This window comes from Taurulus bubalis (genome assembly GCF_910589615.1).
Source record: "Taurulus bubalis genome assembly, chromosome: 2".
NCBI lineage: Eukaryota > Metazoa > Chordata > Actinopteri > Perciformes > Cottidae > Taurulus > Taurulus bubalis.
The window spans coordinates 10695557-10709795 of NC_136590.1; the positions used below are offsets into that span (position 1 = coordinate 10695557).

General features: G+C 39.6%; 1 protein-coding gene across 2 annotated transcripts; it reads right to left on the reverse strand.

Moving 5' to 3' along the window:
• Positions 1 to 8957: 8957 nt before the first annotated feature.
• LOC306733234 (large ribosomal subunit protein eL19) lies at positions 8958 to 11466 on the reverse strand (the record flags this gene model as incomplete). Of its 2 annotated transcripts, XM_079214442.1 has the most annotated exons (6): positions 8958 to 9151; positions 9344 to 9454; positions 9576 to 9696; positions 10157 to 10279; positions 10377 to 10474; positions 11440 to 11466. In XM_079214442.1, 6 exons carry the CDS (start codon positions 11442 to 11444, stop codon positions 9025 to 9027), a joined length of 585 nt encoding a protein of 194 aa, XP_079070568.1. In that variant the 3' UTR covers positions 8958 to 9024. The 2 variants fall into 2 exon arrangements, with proteins under 2 accessions (XP_079070568.1, XP_079070567.1); XM_079214441.1 differs by lacking the exon at positions 11440 to 11466 and having other exon boundaries at positions 10377 to 10482.
• Positions 11467 to 14239: the final 2773 nt, after the last annotated feature.

A 14239-nucleotide genomic window follows, 5' to 3' on the forward strand; every position in this document is an offset into this window, starting at 1 on the left:
CATCATGACCTTCCCTGCACACCTGATCATCTGTTTCCACTTTCCCTCATCAGCCCTGCAGTGTATAACCGGCCTTCTTGCCTGAACATCAAAGTTGCATTGTTGCTTTGTTGTCTTGTGTTTTTGCGCGTGACCTTCTGAACCATAACCTACACCTGTTTATACCTGTCTCTGTACCTGCCGAAATAAAAGGCAAAGAATTTTGACGCATTGTTCAGCTTCAGCTATAAATAACTGTGATCACCATCTGCTTTGTTCCCCTGGTTTCAGGTTTTCATTTTTAATCAAAAACACTCTTAGACTAAAAAAAACACTCTTTGACATAAAAGCTAATGGATTCAACTGATAGTTGCAACTCAATTTCCAAACCATATTATGTCTTGAATCAGACGACTTGGGTGACTCAGACTATCAACGCTCCAGCTGCAGACTTTGATGACCAAGCCTGATTTCTGCTGTTATTTTTCCTCCTCCCGGTCTTATGTTGTCACCATCCTCAGGTTGCAGCCGTGTTTACACTCCCAGCCAACTGGACCATTAAAAATGAAGAAGGTACACTGAGATGGCATGTTTAATGCATGGTCTCATCTCCTGCCTCTGAGGTTTACCTCCGCTTTCTCAGGATGCTACAGCAGAGTCCAGAGGTAAAAGATGGTACACTGAGTTCCAGAATTCCGAGTTTGAATGGTGAAACGTTAGCGCATGTCCTCTGAGTTGATCTTAGAGGTTGAGCAGGACGAAGAAAATAGGCCCCGGGGTTGAAACATGAAAGCTGCAAGCATTGCTACACTGGGAATTTCTGATTTGAGCAATCGCATATGCTCCTTTGCTTCTATCGAGTATTTTAGGCGAGGCCCAGGGCGATTTACTGTTTATTCTCACACACAATAAAAAGAGACCAAGAAAGTTTTATTCATGAAGATGGATTAGCTTCAAACCACTGTGCCCTCAACAAAAAATTCCAAATTTCCAAAATCAACTTTTTTCATTTATCTTAAATGCATTTTCTTGTAAATAAAACATTCCAGAAAAGAGTGGCATTGTAGAATACATAAAGAGCTCTGCGGGATGAAACAACCCTCAAGTAAGTTTGGGATTTATCTTGGTTTGCAGTCAGAATAATCTAATTATGGTAATAACTGGGTAAAATTATGCATCTGTATGTGTACATCAGAAAGAAATATTTGGCACTTTCAGAAAATACGTTTGGATGTATTTATCTAAAAATACTATTACTAGCCTTATTCTATTTTGCCCATACATTGTAATTGTATATCTAATGTGACGATGAAACTTTGTTTGTGTGTTGCTGCCGAATTAGCTCTTTAGTCAGCACAATGGAAGGGCTCCTGCACTATATCCAGCATTACTGTAATTACTAGGGAAATCAGAGGATATTTTTGATGTTTTCCATAGCCTGTATCCAGTCCCAGAAATCCCACTGATTAGAAAAATGGCCCCTTAAAGGCTTAAATCATGTGCTTGATGGAATTGCTGCTTTGTCATCCTACAAGGTCATCTTTCAAGTGGTTTTCCACCAGTGCTTGAATAAATGTTATTTTGGTTTGATTGCTCTTGAGCAACCATTACATCAAGCACTTCTTTTATTCACATAAGTACAAAAACATAACCTTGAATTTAACAATTAGAAAATCATGACAATGGAAGTTGCCATCATCAAATTAATATGATGTAGTCAATGTAGCCTACCATAGAGACTGAGCGCAATCAAGTCCTACCCACACTAGAGGAAAACACAATGTATCGTTTTACATTGACAAAAACCTGAGGCAGGGAGGACAAAACAAACGCTCCCGCATGGACAGGCCCCGCCCCCTCAGGTGCAATCACTTACACTTAATGAGACCTTTGACCTCAGACATGACATGTTTGTCCTGTGAGTTAATTTACTTCCTTAATGCCTTGATGATTTAGTGAGTTTGTTCACACGGACTGAGGCAACAACTGATAAGAAATCTGCTCTGCATTAATGGAACCTGCACTGCTTCCCCTTCTGTGCTAAAGCCAGTTCAGTCAAGCTCAGTGTATTCGTATCCAACAGCAGCTATCCCTGTTCCTCAGCCTGATAAACTGAGGTGAACGTCTACCCAGAAAGTTGCCCTGTAAGCCAGACGGCTGTTTCATGGGTTATCACAGATGCTGCTCTGAATTAAGCCCATGACACCTGGTGAAAAAATAAACACTAAGTTCCACTCCTGTAAATCCAGTCCACCTCTACACCTGCTCTCAGTGCTTTCACTCAGCAACTCTGCAGCAGTTCACTCAGCCCACCCCTTTGTCAGTACTGACCACTTGTGTTTTTTGTCATCATCTTTGACATTTTGCAATCATTATTAATTAGCTTTGATCTTGTTGTTGGCCTCTCAAAATGAAAATCAAGGATGGTCGAGCAGCATTAGAATGAAGGGACATGAGGACGTGGCACTTATGGCTTGAGTGGAGTGTTGTTGATTCAGGCTGCATACGTTTCCCAGCGTGCTTTTATTCAGATCAAGGAGGATTAAAAGTTGGTTTGCTTTAGTGTTTATGCTTGTCCATGACTGCAAGACCTCTGGTGATTTATCCCCACACTAAGCTGCTTCTTAGCATTTGTAACGGTTGTTTAAAGACAGTTTATATCTCCCTAATTGTTAAGTAAACACACTATGTGTCACTAAGTGTCCTGGTTTCCTAGTTACTTGCTGCTTTTTAGTGACAGATTTACTCCATTTGACACATGATACTTTACCACCATCTAAGAACAATATATAGCAGCATAAAACCAACGTAATCATGATTGTGAACACATCTTATAGGCTATGCTGACCTACAAAACATAGGCCATAAGTTGAGAGAAAAAGGTTTTAAGGCCAAGATACTTTGTAATAGTGTAATTTTGGGACATTTAACATACAAATTGAATTGAAGAAGTCAGTTTTTGAGACCTTAATGTTATGGACAAGAGGCAGGGGGGAAACACAGCAACTACATCAACAAAATTCTGTCTGCTTTGTTAATTACTTAACATCAAATCACCCAAATTCCCAGATTTGAAAGCTGACTTGTTGATTATTCTGCGAAGCTGTCTGGTTAGCGTTTAATAAGACTAGCTTGTGTTTTTGTTGTGTTTTTATAAATTATATGTTTTATATCTACATGACAAATTGAAGTACTAACTTATTGGATAACCACAATAGATCATGACTTACAGAGAATAATGTGGAAAAAGTGTGTCGCCTACATTTATCTCTAGCTAAGTCTGTGTTTATTTCACCAGCTAGCTTTAACTTTGCCTTTTAATTAACAGTATCATTTAATATACTAGTGCAGTGCTTGTTCAGGGCCATCGGAAGTGTTGATTACAGCGTTGTTGACACCCGCTCAGAGACTCCAAGGCAGTGAAGAAGAATTCGGTTGTGATGTTGACGTCTAGCATCCAGCAGCAAAAGCGCACTGCGGTTAATGAGCCGCGGCCTGTAGAGGCGGAAGACATGCTCAACTCAGCCTGTGAACATCATACTAATTAATTTACCTGACAGAGAATTGTTAGTTACATTGCAGAGTTTACTCAGAAAATATATATTAATCATGATGAATAATTTAAATAAAGATGTGGTGAATTATTATACATTTACTATGCAGCATTATAAATGAAAACATTACTTGGACAAAAGGTAGATGTGAGTACATTGTAATGATAATGCATTTTACTCTTCACTTGAAATAAACATTTGAATGTCTTTTAGTGTGCGGTATTGCGATGTAGAGGAGCATTGCACTAATTTACCCGACAAAGATGTTACTGGGGAGGTAGCAGCTTCAGATTTGACCCACAAATATAAAAATGACAAATGTAATGCATTATTATTCATTACACCATTAGCATATCATTATGCTTTTGCTTTATAGTTAAATTTGCATCTGTGACAAAAAGCTACAAAATGTCATGCTAAAAATCACATTAATTTCCCCCATGGACCGACGCTTACATTACAATTACTGCTCAGCTATGCTGGTTTTTTCATGTTTGAATTGAGCTACTGCCTAATTTAAACGTTTGTGACAAGTTGAAGTATGACCATATTGGAAAATTACAAATCAGAAATGACAAGTTTGCCAAAATCATTTATATGATAAAAACAGGGTCAAAGAGACAGTTTTTTTTTACTTTGACCAGCTGGGTAGTTACTATGTTTTTGCTTTGTCGGGCAATACGGAAGATACTGAGATCTTAAGACAAAGCAGAAGGTCTTTGCTCTCATATTCTTTCTATGTGTTTCCTCTCAGGCGAACATGATGGAAGAGTGTGCTGCCACAGGTCCTCTTCACGCCTCACCTCCCCAACCTCAGCCCTCCCTGTCCTTAAATGTTTTCCCGATCCAACACGCTCTGAAATCTTAAAAGCAAACTTCAAAATCCATTAAGTCGCTAAGAAAAGGACTTGAAATCCACTGAACAGGGTTTCTTTGCACTCGCTTGTGGATCTGAAGATATTAATTTTTCAGCTACTCCGCCTAAGTGTGTCTGCCCATACATAAATATACATGCAGACACACTTCACACTCCACCAGTCTATTGTTTTCCTTATACAATTGGTTCAATTCAGTCAAGACCTCAGTTTAGTCATGTTCTAAAATGTCCTGTCCTGGTATGAAGAGGATAGGCTAAACTAATCTATTCAATTTGAAGTGTGCCACAGACTTTGGGTTTTTTTGTGCCTTCAAGGCGCAGGGATTAGAGGATAATTGGAGCTGTTCTGTTTTGCTAAAGATGCTTTGCTTGCTATCAGCTGAAGCAACTTTTTCTTACTCGCTGCCCGAGTCAACAACTCTGTTATGACAGATAGAAAGATGAAAAAGCCAACAATATTCAGCATACTGAAGAATCAGCAAGACAGGGAAGGAGTTGGTAATAAGTCTCACCTTGCTTGGTGCGTTTATAAGTACAAGCTTTTGAGAGAGGGTATGGACAGAAAGATAGATGAAGACGGTCTGAAATACTGTGAAAAAAAAATAGATTACAGGGGTTGTGACATTGCTGTGGACAGTAATGAAACTGTAGGCGCTGCATAAAGTGGAATCACAAAATGTGACTAGATTTAATGCTTAAAGGACACATGAATCTCCATCTTAAATGACCTTTTGATCTTTCAAAATATTGCGAACATCCTGTACAAAACAAAGTTCTTGACAATAATTCCTTTACTACGCTTGACCCTGCCGCCACCTCAACTTTATGACGATCACATCATCCTGAACTTTTCTTCAACCCTCACTCTCATTCCCTTCTCTCCTCAGAGGCTTGTTTTTCTTGTCACCCCTTCCATCTGTTCATGTTTCAAACTGCGTCAGATTGTTGTTTCTATTATAGTGTGTATATACTGTAAATGTAGTTTTTCTCTCTCTTGATTTTTCTGTTCCACCCTCACCATCACTGTGAAGAGGGATGCTGATGTATACACAAGGTAATTGTCAGGAGTTGGTTGTTGCTCATTGCTAGAGAAGACAAATCACAGTAAACAGTTTAATTCCTTCTGCATTTTTCCACCAAAACATTGACTATATTAACTACATTTCACACACTTCTCGCGAAAAGTGAGAAAATGATTCATCATCTCATTGTGCAGCAGAAAACAGATTTTTAATCATAGCTGACTCATTTAATATTAAATGGAGCATTTAGTTCCGGCATGCTGCTGCAGCTGCCACTGCATATAGCTGTATTGATTCATTTGCTTGGCGAAGCACTGTTTGCTCTTCCTGTACACTGTGGCAGTACATTTCCAATTCATAACTGGCATCTATATTTGTACCACTTTAACAGTCTATCAGGGCTGAAATTGAACTGTTAAATGAGACCCCTTAGCAGAGAGAGAAGACATCATTGGGAATGAGACAAGTTGCATAACTTCTGTCAATCAAATGTGTTTAGGTTCATTAGTGATGTCTTGATTTTTGCTTGACTTGGCTTTTAATTCAGAATATTTTACCCTTGATTATACAGAAATTAAGTATTTGAGAATGTCACCATAACATCAGTGAATGTATAACTGCTTGCTGAATGGAACTGCAGTTTAAATGGTACAAGAGAACAAAAATAAAGCAATGACAATGAGGTTGAGTGAAATGTGTTTTTGTCTGTCTGTCTATAATCTGTATTATTGCACACTATTAGTTAATCCCTTGTAAAAGAAACACAAGAGAACATTGTGAGTCCTTCCCATGCTTTATAATATACTTCCCCAAATATAAAACAAGCAATTAGGTAACAGAGGTGAGGAGAGAGAAAATAAAAATAGGTGAAGGTGTGATAGAAAAGAGACGTGGGAAGTGGGATGAGGGTAATGTTGTTTTATAGGCAGGTGACAGTGTCAGGTTAGGTTAGGTTACAGCTGGATCCCATGCACATTAAACTTGACATTTATCAATCCATCCTCAAGACCCTTGTAACTCCATAAAGGTCTCTTGAGCCCTCTGATGGCCAACAGTTTATTTTTACACCATAGAGATAAAGCCCAAGACTGCAAAGGAGGTCATCAAAATGCCAAGCGCAAAGCTTTTTATATGATAGTTTTTGTATTAAAAGAATAATCTACTTTAATTATTATAATCTTCAAATCTGAGTTGTTTTTGAAGATCTCATGAACTCTTTAGTGTTCTCCATTTGTTTTGCCTGGGTTGAAGGCCAACTGTAATAAAGAGCAATGCTTCATTTCATCTCGTACTCCTCTCCTTATCTAATCTCATTAAGGCTCACGCTTCAGGAAATAGGAGTGCCTCCTGGTAATGAAGAAATACATTAACCAAGCTCCAAAATGGCCTCGCTGCACAATGCCTGTTTTCTCCATCAGCAATCCGTATGGCTTCTTTCTGGAGATCTCACATTTACTCTTAAATGGACGGTTCTGTGTTTTAGTAACACTATGGTTTAGCTCACATTGTAGTAGCATTTTAGTAAACGTATGGTTAAACTATGGCGTATCCAAATTAAATCACCATACCAAGGTAAGCAGATGCATTATGCTGCGTAAGCTTTCATTCCAGCTCCTCACGGCCTTTTAAACATGAGGGTTTTTCACTGCAGCCTCTAAAGCATGGGTGTCTTATTGTTTATGCGTGATGGTGCATGATAAGAACAGAGGATACGACAAACCAGACTTAAAACAAGTTAAACATCTGCCAGTGAATGGGAAGTGAACTCTCTGGGGCAAGTTGTGGCAGACAACTTGAGTTCTTCATCCAAAAGCCTAAAAACTTGTGAATTATTCATTTGTTCCTGACGATTGTATGTCATTAGTAGGACATTGTATCCATCGCAAAAAGCAATTCAAAGTCAAGTTAAAACAGCAGGGCCACACACATACGATCCTGCTGAATAACATCTGCTTTGAATCCACCTGAGGAGAATCCCGGAGTTCTTGCTTACAACCACAGACAGACACAGCATCCTGTCTGTCCTGGTTAGCGACTGCTGCATGGGCAAACACTTCAGCCACACCTTCTCAAGGAAGCAAGCCAGAAGGAATCCATCAAGGCCTGAGCAAGAAGTGAAAATGACTTGATGACTGGAACGTCAGCAGTTGAGGATTAATGTGTCTGTCAGTGGTTGTAGGCGGGAGCATGGCCACCGTTTGGCTTTGTGATTTGCCTTCAGGAAAGGTGACGCAGAAAAAATAATTGATAGCTGCATAATGTCTAAATCTGTGTGAACAATCAGCGGTGGACAAGAATCCAATCGTCCAAAGACAAAAGTGTGTTGTGTTCTTCACCCCTTTGACGTTTTGCACTAATGTCAACTGCAATCAACAGGAATTCAAAGTGACCGATTGAAAATGATTGCTCACACAGTTAGTTAGTTGTAAATGGATCATGTCATGGATGAAATGCATCACTCACACATAAAGACTGGTAACCAAACACACACTAGCAGACGAAGACCTAGAATGTTTCGAGTGATACAAAAAAAACATTTGGACAATTCCTGTTTGACACACGATCGTGAAACACATCATGCATGAACAATGCTGCAGCAGTCTTTGTTCGATGAGTTGTAGGGGCTATTGATTTTAAGTTAGTATTTAGTTATTTAATTCATAAGTGGTATTGTTGAATTATTCTAGATGTTTGCTTATTTAGGTAGTTTTTTCTTTTGATAGAGAAGAGGCAGTGACAAGATTTTCTTTGTTCTTTCGTTTTGATAAATAAAATCACGAAACATGCAATCCTCTGTGGACAGTGCATTCTTTTGCCTGCGTAAATAATATGGTGCATCAATGACCATTTGATTTGTTTGTTATTGATTATTCGGACAAATGGCTACTACAAGTTGTATAAATAACCAACCAAAAGTAGGCTGTGCAAATAGAATAGACAAACGCAGAGTATTTGAGGTTTATACTGTTAGGATTGTATCAAGATATGAGGTGCATCAGTTGCTTCAATAACAAATTTAAAGTGTTGAAGAACTCCATCCAAGAAATGTTTGCATTTTATGTGCACAGATATTGGCGTAACGCTGCCAACACCCATTCACTGCCCCAAAAAAATGTACTTGTACTATATACACTCATATTGTCTGGAAAATGTCTGCTGGTGTCGTTATAGAGCTAAAAGTGATTGAATATTGATGAATGACAAAATAGATGCCTTGAGCCACCATTTATTCTGCCGCTATCCTTTAGCGTTTTAAACATCTGGATGATTGATATTGAAGACGTCTGATGTTAAGAGAACTTCATACCGGTGCTCTGCTGCCACTTGCTGGACTGTTGAGAACACCAACACAAAAATGCAGCAGTCTTTTCTCAAGCCACATGAACACATTTACCATACTAACCGTTCTGAGTTAAGTGCCGAAAATGCTGAAAGATATGTAACAATTATTACTTTGCTTCTCCCAACATGGAATCATTTTTAACACCAAAACAGGCAGACAATAATAAATCACCAAACTACGAATGGCTCTTTTATCCAAATTTATTAGAAAGAAAAAGGGAATCCGACAGGAAAAACTTTCAATCTAAATTCACTTCTTTAAAGCTTCCTCCTCCTTGGCGAAGTTCTTGATCATCTCTTCTTTCTTGGCGACGAGACGCTCTTCTCTGCGCTTGCGGGCCTCCTTTGTCTTAGAGCGACGAGCCTCAGCCTGGTCACTGTTTGGGTAAAAGAAGGTGGAGACGGAGGAAAGATTATTTGACAGTAAATCGTGAGCTAATAGTAAGTGTCATTATACATGGACACTTCCAGAAAGAGCAAAAGCTTAAAATTGGTTATTTGTCAGTAAAAATCTTTGTATGAATTAATACAATCTAAAAAATTAGAAAAGACGAAAAAGAGCAACTTACGATAACAGCTTCTTGCGAGCCTTATCTGCCTTCAGCTTGTGGATGTGCTCCATCAGGATGCGTTTGTTTTTGAAGACATTACCCTTGGCCCTCAGATAGAGACTGTGGTACCTGGAGGAGACGGGGGAAAAAAAATAACTCAGTGTCTCAAAGCAAGATGCCTATTCCTGAAGTAGGAGTGCAAACGACACTGGTTTATTCACCAGCACTGAGTGCTCAAATTTACACTTACATGTGCCTGTCAATTTTCTTGGACTCCCTGTAGCGACGAAGGAGACGACGCAGGATTCTCATGCGACGCATCCATGATAACTTCTCCGGCATACGAGCATTGGCAGTACCCTTTCTCTTACCTGGGCAGGAGGAAATATATTATAAGTTATCATGAAATCTATAAAATGACAGTATCAAATAATCTTTATATCAAAACCAAACAACTGCCATTTGCAGGATTTCAAATTTACAATTTCATGCTTTTAAAAAAAAATAAACTGACATGCAAAGTTACTTTAATTTTGTCCCAAAACAACCACAACTCTGAATTAAATAATACTTGCACATGAATCAATCTAAAAACTGGGAAATCAAATCTACATCTTAAATAAGGAAGGTAGCACTGTAGTAGCACTTAAAGATAGTACTTTGTAGTTTGACTTTATTGAAGAAATTGTACTTTCTTGATTCTTGTTGTTCCGAGTTTGTACTCATGGTTGAATGCACTTTTTTCATTGCTTTGGATAAAAGAGTCAGCTAAATGTAATGAAAAGTGATGCGTGTTAACTAAATGAGGAAAAGGAGACGGACGTTACCCACCATAACCCATGTGACGTCCCTTGCGCCGTGCCAACGTGTTCTTGCGGCAGCGAGCGCGGGAATGAACCGTCACAGGTTTTCTGATGATCAGTCCATCCTTCACCAGTTTTCGGATCTGCTGGCCTGTGGTACAAATACAATAAAGATGTGATCCTATGAAGTTCTCGCCACACAAATCTACAGAGAGGGAGAGTACCCCAATGGAAAGTAAACTACTCACGAGAATTTGCGTTGGCAATCTCATTGGTCTCATTTGGGTCCAACCACACCTTCTTCTTTCCACAGCGCAGGACGCTGGATGCCAATCGCTTCTGGAGCCTAAACATACAGGTATATTAGTTTTGCAAGACATCAGATGCATACAACCCTAAAGGGCCTACAAGCTCAGCTATGAATTTAAAACATATAGACAAAATACATTCTCATAATTCCCAAATCAAAGTATAAAGCACTTCTACTGTAAATATTTGCTGTTGAATGAACATAGACTGCCAGTTACCCGTTGCCACCTGGCATTTAATCAACAATCCCACCATACTGGTCACCTGTGTCAGTGTGCTCATGAAAGAATGACTCATCTTACCATAAGGGTTATGCTCAACTACGACATCCAATTTTCTAATTGAGTGAGGTGTGCTCTTTGGGGACTAAGTACACATTGACTATACCGAACCAACAGGTTCAAACTGATTTAATAAAAAAAAGGTGCAAATGGATTAATCTTATCGGGTGTGATAGCAGATGGCAAACTGGTGACTGTGATTAACAGGTGTGCAGAATGTGCATTGTGAATTATTAATGTGGGATTTAAAATAAAAAAAACTTATGAAAGTGCATGTTATTAATAAATATGAGCCCTTTAGCCAAATGGAAAGTGTGAGGACCCAGTTGCACGCTACCGAGAGGAAAAGCGCACCCATCCAAAATGGGTTGTACTATAATAGCTTGTTCAACTAATTCCACCGACATTATTGGTCAGCTAGTTCGAATAAGATAGACATCGACGCCAAATACTTGCACTGTGGCCAGCTAACTAGCCGCTAAGGATCTGTGGTATTACAGGAACATGGTGTGACATGTATTGGTTATTTGGCTAAGTTAGCTCACGTAGGCCCCATGCTAACGCTACATGCGTTCTGGTAGAAATAAGCGGATGAATCATTTTACTCATCGTCGAACAGAAGCGAAGTCGAGCTACTTGTCTTAAATAACTAATCCATCCAGCCTATTATGTGTTTGCTTAGAATAAAAACACATATTTAAAAGCCCAATGTGCTGCTCACCTCATGGCTGCTGCTAGCTTGGCAGAAACGAAGGAAATAGAACGAGTTAGTCGCGACCATTATACATATCGTCATGGGTTACTCAACTACGGCGAGTTGTCGGGAAATCGTAAATTGAGTAATTATAGTAACTTTTGAAAATATATTTTATAAGGAAGACGTTCAATGTAGTATCTATATGCAGCGTAGTCTTTTAATATACTATTTAAACGGCACTAAGTGTTTTATCGACGCCCCCCCTTCATAGCACAGTGGTACTGCCCAATGACATTTTTGAAAATATCCGACCGCTGGAGGACGCACTACATCCATGTTTAAAAAACTGTAATTTATAAAGCGTCTGTTCTTTATGCAAATGTACGTTACTGTATATGACTATATGTTATTATTTTGTTTGAGGAATTACGTGTAAACATTTTTAGTTTTTATTACAAAACCAGAATATAATAGAAGCACACACCGACACAGATAGGGCACATATCACAAAGGGGAATTCAGTTTAATCTAACATACTAGTCTAGTGTACTTGGAGGATCGCAGGCTGTTTTATATTATCTATACCTGCAGCCAGTCTTTGGTTGCAGATGATTAAAGTAATGAATGGGGGAAACGAACGCACAGTGATCTCGTTGGCGCGGTGCTGCCCTCTCCTGGTCGCTGACAAAATGACACTTCTGGCAGTTCACCGCTGTACTGAAATAACAGCGCTCTTCCTCCGGGTGACACATTTCTGTCTGTGCCCGTCCAGTCTTGGAAGGAGAGCGGAGGAGCTCTTTTAGGGAGACACAAAAGGCACCAAGGAACCAAACGGTTGGCTGGCTGCAAGATTTTGTCGACGAGTTTATTTTTGTGAGATATGAGTCAGCGTAACACAACATTCAAGGTAAGGCATATTTCGCTCTCGCGAGCATAACTCGCGGGCTAGCGTACGTTGAAGGAACGCAAACTGTCTAACTGATGCCGCGCATGTATTGTCATGGAAACAACTGCGTTGTAACGTTAGCTTGTCTTACACGACGTCGTTGGCACATTCGCGACTGGCGACCTGCTAAATCTCATTCATAAATCACATGTTAGTGGTGCAACCCGACGTTAGCCAGTTAACGCTACATTGAGTTCAGGAGGTTTTTATACATCTAACCTTGGCTATTTCGGTCACCCAATATAATGAAACGCCTCAACAACGTATCTTCCGTGCGGGCTAAATGCGTTTCCCCTTAAACCCTCACGTCAGGTTTGTGCCACATGAGGCTCGGCAGCATGCCATGCAATCTCCTAAAGACGACGGCCGAGCCTCGTGCGGGTTTTATTGTGACACGAACGACCCACTGAAGCCATGTATTAACCAGTTATTATGAAGAGATTGCGGCCGAACAAGTCGGCGTTACTTTGTAGCCGAACCAGACACCGGGCGGCCCGTCGGGTGCCATTGTTCTCTGCCCAGCTAGTTATCTGCACACCCCATCTGTCACACAGAGACTTCTCCTGTTTGACCTGCTTATGGCAGACAGCTTGGAGGATGTGTGGCGGATTATCCTAGCTAGCTAGTCGTGTACAGTGCTTCTGAAAAGGGAGGGGGGTTGCCCTCTAAAAGATAAATAGGCTGTGGTCAGCTGGGAGATGGGCTCTCCCACGATAAGAGCTTTTGAAATGAATACTGGTATTTGTTTCCTTCAAGAATATTGTAGTATTGTCATGTTTGTTATTTTTGTGAGTGGTTTTCTTCATTGTAAAATTAGTAATTGTTTCCTAAATGTATGCACGTCTGTAAAGATCCAAGTCTGCATTGGCTGATGAGGATGGTATTGGATGGTATGGAGTATTGAATATTGTGTGTGTGTGTGTGTGTGTGTGTTTTTAAAACATTAGTGTTTTGCAACAAATGCCATCTCAATTCTTATCAAGCGGAAACACTTTGTGATTTGATATCATTTGGATGATAAGAGGAATATTGCATAAGTATTCTTTCCATTAGAAGACTAGAAAATAACAATGTAGTCTTATTACTCTACATTAGCCAATATATGTGCGTTGATGGCTACATTCACCTGTCACCTAAACCCCTCCAAACGCCTCATTCTTCAACTTCTTTGTTTTGCTTCCAACAAAGTCACCCCAGCAAGTGTACTCTCGGTCATTGACCCCTTTGAAAACCTAGTTTCCCCTCATCAGTGTGCATGTCACCTATTCCCACCACATCACTACAACAAGGTAATGGAGTACAGGGCATTCATCTGCTGATGGACTAGTCAGGCAGGAACATTTTTCAGACTTGTTTTCCACAGAAAAGTGGAGCTGCTATATGTGCCTTTCCCTTAACTTACACGCATACTATACAATGTTTAGTGTTAAAGCAGTTATTCATAAAGTGACTCGCTAACCTTTTTTCAAACGCATCAGAGGCATTGGCCGTGGTATTTTCTGTGAATTACCTTTTGTACTTTTGCTTCTCCAGCCCGTTGGACTCTGCATGTACTCTGTATTTTGTTGTTGAAATGGACAATTGCGGAAACCACAGGCAGAGAGGTTTCAATGTCAAAGTGTTTCATTGTATTTGTAGGTGTTTGGGGCCCAGATGCTGCATATTGCAGTAAAAGGTTAACAAGGCAGTAACCAATACAGTATGAGACCTGCATGTGTGAGTTGGTCATGCAGAACTGTTGTACATTGTTTAAATCCTCAGAACATCTCACGAAATATCAATCAATTATACAACATATAAAACATAAGGTATTCAAAAAAATAGACAAATTAACTCTCCTAAAAATAATTAGGAAAAAGTCTCTCCCTATGTTAATAT